The 7,613-nt window shown below is 41.1% G+C and overlaps 1 protein-coding gene across 1 annotated transcript; it reads right to left on the bottom strand.

Annotated features, from left to right (window-relative positions):
- Positions 1-2,486: 2,486 nt before the first annotated feature.
- Positions 2,487-5,719, bottom strand: LOC308150549 (cyclin-dependent kinase 6-like; the record flags this gene model as incomplete). The annotated part of the gene is made up of 7 exons (XM_080523367.1): positions 2,487-2,564; positions 2,668-2,800; positions 2,941-2,991; positions 3,196-3,305; positions 4,745-4,912; positions 5,189-5,321; positions 5,478-5,719. 7 exons carry the CDS (start codon positions 5,717-5,719, stop codon positions 2,487-2,489), a joined length of 915 nt encoding a protein of 304 aa, XP_080379493.1.
- Positions 5,720-7,613: the final 1,894 nt, after the last annotated feature.

Genomic DNA, 7,613 nt, shown 5'->3' with positions numbered 1-7,613 from the left:
TTGTCCCCACCGTTTCTCCAACCAGAGTAAGCTCTTAAAAAGTATTAAAAGTCTTACGATTATAATTATAAGCTAAATAAATAATATAGACAATGTTTAAAGAAATACAACCTCAGAAGCTACTTCACTGAGTCCAATGCAATGTGGGATACTGTGAGTGTAATGAGTTGTGCAAAGAGTCGCTCTCAGAAAGACTGACTTGAAAGCTGTCATTTACATCAAGAAAAACAACAACAAACACCGCTTAATCATAACTCTGTAAATCAGATAGAGGATATTCGATATAGGGCATCGTCACTACTTACATGCACAAGGACCCCAATTGAAATAAGCCAGTGGCTTTCTTGGGTTTTTATCCTGTTAGTTGACCTTGTATGTAATATGTACTTTCATGTACCTACTCCTGCAAATCTTCTAATAAAGTTTTCAATCAATCAATCAATCAATCGTTAAGGAACCGGCTGTGTTTGGGATCAACGGCATGGATTGGGCATTGGTGCGCCGCAACGGAGAGAGCGTGAAAGCCCATTTAGGGCGAGTGCTTGCCTGTCCCGTTACAAATATAACCCCCTCCCACAACGACGCTCCAGCATTCCAAAAGCAGGGGCAAAGGCTAAGAGAAGAGACACTATAGATTACTGGCACAGGTCCAGTCAGCATACACACACATTAACGAGCTGTCAATAACAATCAATACACCCCCAAAAGGTGATAACTACACTTAAGTAAACGTATAGATTTAGAATGGATCACTTAAATCAAAATCAGTCGAATATGAATCCCCTAAAGAAGGTGAATTCAAGAAATCTCCTGTTAATTGTAGCATTTTACTTTTTTTGTTTAGTTTATGCCAAAACATAGCCTGAACTCACTTTTACTCTGTTACAACACTGCCTCCCTCTGTTCAGTGTACACATAACATGTAACAAGGACATTGGGGCAAAGTATAGAGAAAGGCCCTTTACCATTCACTTACATTGACAGGAGACACGACCAGAATACATTGAAAGGGGCAACTGACTGAAGGGGCAGAAGTCCTTGTACAAATTAGGCAACAAGAGGGAAAGATGCAGCGCTGGCCAAAGATAAAGATTTTAAAAATAACAGTCACAGCTGACTCAGAATAACCTCCCACAGGGCTATATGCCAGTACAAATCTGTGATTTGCTTTTAGGTTTCACATCTTAACCTGTCATAGAATAAGGCAACACCGGATTCAGTTTGGTGCACGCTTTGGTGTCATACTAGAGGTCAAAGGTCATAAGAGAAGTTAAACTGCCCTGGTGTAATAATAACACTGTCATGGAGTCTGGGTTATCCCAAGGGCTATGCCACAATTCCAATAGTAAAGCAGACATTCAAAACATGGTGTAGACAAAATATGTGTATTGCTTAGAAAAAATATATCTCATGTTGATGAGATTGAGGGTAATCAAATCAAGCTCAATAACTGTAAACATATGCTGTTCATTTGAATAATGGAAATATCAACAGTAACATTCTTATGAACATTGCAGCAAAAAAACGTTTCTCTTATAAATGCCCAATAAAAACAAAAGTACAGTATGAACAATTCTATTATCACACCAATAGTAAAAAATAAATTAAAAAATAAGCCAAACACTGGACACAAAAAAACAAAAGGTACAGGTGGAACAACCTAAAAATACCTTATTAACTTTTGTGCACAAGGAGCAGTGTCATTGACTTGGAGCAGCTTGAGATTTGTAATATCGCTTGTAAACAATAGCAATATCTCTCAGTAATAAATGAAAGCAAACACCTCGTCTTGTTCTCCTACAAAATGCCCTTCAGCAGCTCTTGGTTCCATCCGTATGCACAAACATCGGAAGCACTTTAATGTTATTAACAGTGTGGGCTGGTATTAAATAAGTGGTGGAAACCAAGATCAATAAACAATGAGCAATGCCTTTTGTTATACAGCTCTGATGTGTAGGACACAATGTGTGTACCTATTAGATCAGATAAAATATTTCCTTTTTCTTCCCACGTTTCAGTTTACATGTTTTCCCATGCATTGTTAGACTGTACTGCTGGGTGATGCTACAGTCATGTTGTGGCAAGCACCAAGTTAATTAGCTATCGTTTGACAAAACACAGTGCAAAGAAATACATTTCAGAACATTTTTCTCATTGTGAGACCTTTGTTTTGGGTGATTATACTTTTCTTTGTTCTTCTTTACTCAGCGACATTTGTTTTTAGCAGCACTGCTGGGCAGTGTAACCTCTTTAGGGCCGGAACTGTAGGTACAATAGAACACATAGGAACCCCTAGGCCATAATTCCTAAACAATCATTTTAAAACGGAAAATGGTTTCTTGCTGCACTAGAAGAATCATACATGTCAGTTATCCTGGAAACTCGCTATCTCCATTTGATTGAATTGGGGCCATTCTAGATAAGATGAGCAAAGCAAAAGGAACATTGTAGTTTTTCTCCCCACTTCCTCTCTGGCTGTGAGGCTCTTAGGATTCTGCCAGGAAAGGGTGGGCCAGGGCTCTGCAGGCTGAGATCCGATTGGTTGGGCTGAACGAAAGACATTGCTGCAGACAAACAAAAGACTGCTTCATAAAGAGTGTGATCACGCAATGGTAATGACTGCATCACTGCATTGCAAGAGAAACATCATGTAGTGGGAGTGCTCACAAAGAGAAGGTTGCTCTCTTCCTGGCCCAGGTTGGAAAGAAGCTGTGTGCAGGGACCTCCTGAAGCCAAGCTAGGGGAGTAGGAGATGGGGCTCTCCTTTGGCCATTCCTCCTCTCTGGGCAAGCCAATCACCCTATGGGATATGAGACAGGGCATAGTCTAACCTCAATCCACAGTTGCAAGGCCAAGGCAAAACACAGCCAAAATGTTGTATGTAAGTGGTTATTATTATTACAGATATTTCAAACGTGGTGGAGGGAAGATAAAACTCACTCAAAGATCTTCTGGAGCTGTTCAGCCTCTGTGGATCCACGGAACAGTGGTCTATGGGATTGGAATTACTGTAAATATTATTGCATAAGACACAATGCAACCCAACCAGTGAACAGTACCAGTACATCCAGTGAATAGCACCTTTGTAACAACTGCTCTACTGCACACTTCACCTTCAAGTTTAGCATTTAAGCATAAAAGCGCCCTTCCTCTTTATAACACCTAAAAAGCACCCCCTAGCTCAGCTCCTCTGACCTCAAGAGGAACAGCTCAGCGAAGATACAGCCAGCACTCCACACATCCACTGAGGGCATGTAGCCAGAGTAAAGTAGCACCTCTGGAGCCCTGTACCACAGTGTCACCACCTGGACAGGGGGAAAGAGGATAGATGGGAAGGAGGGAGGGAAAAGAGAGGTAGGACATAGAGAATGAAATAAAAATGTATTCTACTGTTATGCGCTGCTTTGCCCCCTACAGTACAGCAGGGGGTGATATAGAGTAATGATATTAGATTAGATTCACTATATTGCCATTGCAGAGTATTAGTACCAGACAACAACATGCAGTTTAGGATCTAAGCAGAAGAGCAAATAGTGCTATAAAACATGATAGTGATAGTGATAGGTACAGTATGGCAAGTATGGTAGTTAGAGGTATATACAGGAGAGGATAGTAGTAAGCTATGTACAGTTAAGGTAGCTATGTACAGTATGGAGTATGCAGATGTATAAATAGAGGATATATCAAAAAGAGGTATGTGGTGGCCTGGGGTGGTCCAGTGGTCTAGCACCGCGGTCTACAGTGCACACATGTGCCCCATGTAGGCATGGGTTCGTATCTGGCCCATGCCCTGCTGACATGCCCTCTCTCCCTTCTTCTCCTTACTTCCCTGTCTGTCTTCACTACATCTGTTCTGGAGTCTGTTGGTACGGGACCTGAGGATCCTGCACTACTTGAGTCTCTTAGATGGTAGGGGATCAAACAGACTGTGATTGGGGTGCGAGGCATCCTTGATGATGCTTGCTGCCCTCCGCCGACACAGGTCTGCCTGGAGGGACTCGATAGTAGGGAGTTTGGTGCCAATGATGCGCTGGGTGGTTTTCACCACCGGTTGCAGGGCCTTCCAGTCTGACACAGTGTAGTTGCCATACCACACTGTGATGCTGTTGGTTAGGATGCTCTCAATGGTGCAGCGGTAGAAGTTGGCCAGAATCCTGGGAGACAGCTGGGCTTTCTTCAATCTCCTCAGGAAGTATAGGCACTGCTGCACCTTTGTGACCAGGGAAGAGGAGTTGAGGGTCCAAGAGAAGTCCTCGGAGATGTGGACACCCAGGAACTTGAAGCTGGGAACACGCTCCACCTCCATCTCATTGATGTAGATGTGGGAGTGTACGTAGCCCCCAGTTTTCCTGAAGTCCACAATGATATCCTTGGTCTTACTGGTATTGAGGGCCAGGTTGTTGTCAGCACACCACCACACCGCCAGTTGCTGGACCTCCTCCCTGTAGGCCGACTTGTCATTGTTACTTATCAGGCCTACCACCGTGGTGTCATCTGCGAACTTGATGATGGTGTTAGAATCATGCATCGGCACATACTCGTAAGTGAAGAGGGAGTAGAGGAGAGGGCTCAGTAGACAGCCCTGTGGCACGCCAGCGTTTAGGGTCAGGGTGAAGCAGGAATGGTTGAGGGAGGTGCTGATACCAAGATCACTGAGATACACTAGCAAATGAATAAAGCTTTCAAAACCATGTATAACCTGTTATGAAATCACTGGGGAACTGACTGCTTCACATAGACTTACACAGGGTGTAAGGGCGATATCATAGGTGTAGATGCGTGCCAGTCCAAAGTCAGCGATCTTGACCTCTCCGCGGCTGCTGACCAGGACATTGTCCGGCTTCAGGTCGCGATGCACCAGCATGTTGGTGTGCAGGAAGTCCAGCCCCCGCAGCAGCTGCACCATCACATCCTATACAGACAGGAAGCAGCATGGCAGCATTGCACTTCCTATGAGAGGATTCTATTCTCTGTCTATAGGAGGGCACATGTATGTAAAAAGAGCATACAATTCAACACCAGTAGCCTACTTCATGGAGTGGGTAGTCAGAATCCCAAATCAATGTCTGCTATTGTTTCTGTGACAATTGAATTTGTCACTTCAAGATAATGATGATAGTAGTCTATAAAGTAGTACATGACTTCAATGTAGGTAATTCCAGATGCAGTTATGTGACAGAGTTCACACCTTAATTTTGTCCAGGCTCAGTCCAGTTGAGGGTACTCTGGAGAGGAATGTAGACAGGTCCTGATCAATGTACTCAAACACCAGTGTCAGGTCCAGATTCCTGCGCCCCAGTACAGCAGACACATCGAACAACCTATCAGTAGCCAGATCAACAATCAAAGTGAATATTTCCTTCTCTTAAATGAATAACATACACATGTACGTATGAAAGCAGGAACATTACTCAACATGTTGTTGTTGTTGTTGTTGTTGTTGTTGTTTGATAGAGCAAGTTCAGATATTTACTTACTTTACTATGTTGGGATGATTGAAGAATTCAAGTTCACGCAACAACGCTACCTCCCGGATCATGAAAGCAGGAATTCCACTCGCTGGGTCTCCAGGTATGTTCAACTTCTTCACCGCTACGAGTCGCTGTAGATCGTGAACTTCTCTAGCTTTGTACACTTTACCGTACGCGCCTTCACCGATTTCTGCAAGTATCTCGTAGTTATGATGATCATAACTAGTGTTGATAAACTTGACATCCATGGCTGGCCGGATTTGTAGACTGTTGCAGCTAGAATGGATGAGATGTCAATGCATAAAGGCTGCCAAGTAGGCAAACACCAGCTGGAGAAACCAACTAGCCACTGTACTGCTGGCTAAAACTGCCGACCCTAGTTAACCCCGTTATACCTCAAGGATCTTTCCCCACTTCAGCTTCAAATAAGCTAGTTAACATAAACTAGTGCTAACTTAACAAAATCGTTCAGCAGCTGTTTACACTATGAAACTAAGCAAGATATTGCATGTATACAAATACGAATTAACTCACCTTAACTCAAATTTCTCAACACAGTGGCAGTTAGCTGGCTGGGCATGGGCATTTGAAATGTGAAACTCCCCCAAGCAGCTCCCAACTAATCAGATCTCTCAAAGAATCTCGTCATGGTTTGGCATATGCATGAACACGTCATTTTGCACGTGTCGTCCTCATGGTCAATACTGTATGCAGATTACTTTTTGTCTAGACATTTTTGTTTATTTAATTTAATTTTGTTTATTTTATTTTATTTTGTTTATTTGTGTTTGTTGTTTTGTTTTGTTTGGTTTCCTAGTAGGGTCGTTTTTTTTATACGGTGCCTTTTCCGTCCCCAGTACAAATCATGTTGTATTTTGTCTAAATGTTGACAAATACTAATTCCATTAGGTTTTTCATGTATAGTCAATTGTTATTTATTATGAATACAATGATATGGGCTTCTAAGTTGTTGTTTTCTACATTTTAAAAGCTTTGGTTAAAGACGTAAATATATGTTGTATGGGATTTGGGATGTCCCCAGTGTTGTTCATTCAACTTCAATCCAAAAAATAACTATTAAAAACATATACATTTCCAAATATGTTATTATTATTTCATTTTCCTGATCAATATCTATTGAAATCAAATATAGTTTTTATCCATTTTTTTAAATATTTTGTACAAAAAATTAAGGTTGTATGCTTGTCCCTGTGATCACTGTCCACCCTGTTATGCTGTGTTAATGTCCCTTTTAAAAGAAAACCATATTTCTCAATCACATCACTCTCATGAGGTGACATCACATCAGTGGAGGGGATTTCAAATGTTGTAAGCTGTGTGATTTTCTACCTCTTATACCATCTGATTTTTATGTTTTTATCCAGTGAGTTTAATGTGGTTGACCATAACGTGTCCACCCTGTTATGCCTAAATATTGAGGAGATCAATCAAATTGAATAATTTCAAAAAAAAAAGTATTTAATGCAAATTAGATTCCTCATCAAGTATTCATGGTCATTCTAGCTATTATGCTAACACAGGCAGGCTAAAGGCTAACTTTAACTCAAAATGTCCACCCTGTTAGTGTCCACCCTGTTATGTGTCCATTCTGTTCTGGAGACACTCGCCCTATTCAACTACAGAGGGTATTCTAAATAAAATACAATTAAGGTGCCTGAGCTCGACCTTTTTCAGCAAGCTAGATATGTCCTTTATATAATAGAACATTAAAATATAGATAAATCAAATATTTATTTTTCACAAGTTATGAAGTCTAAATGGCACCGTATTTAAAAAATGACCCAGTAGTCCTACAGTTCCCTCCATATGTATTGGAAAGAGGAAGCATTTCATCTACTTTTAGCTCTATACTCCCAACAGTTTGGATTTGAACTCAAACAATTACTATGAGGTTAAAGTAGAGATTTGTAGCTTTAATTCAATGTTTGGTTGTTTTTTCAGATTGGTTTCACCATTTAGAAATTACAACCCTTTTTATACATAGTCCCCCAATTTCAGTGAACCAGTAGTATTGGAAAAATGGGTTGATACGTTTTTCTGGTAGCCTATATCAGGTTCCGTCACATCATAAGAAAGCTGTCAATGTCTAGTATTGATTTTAGACTTTGTGTTTGCCCTTGG

The sequence above is a fragment of the Nansenia antarctica genome (assembly GCF_963989245.1).
Source record: "Nansenia antarctica genome assembly, chromosome: 2".
Taxonomy (NCBI): domain Eukaryota; kingdom Metazoa; phylum Chordata; class Actinopteri; order Argentiniformes; family Microstomatidae; genus Nansenia; species Nansenia antarctica.
The sequence above is the reverse complement of the archived record's forward strand: the minus strand, read 5'-3'. Positions and strand labels throughout refer to the sequence as shown.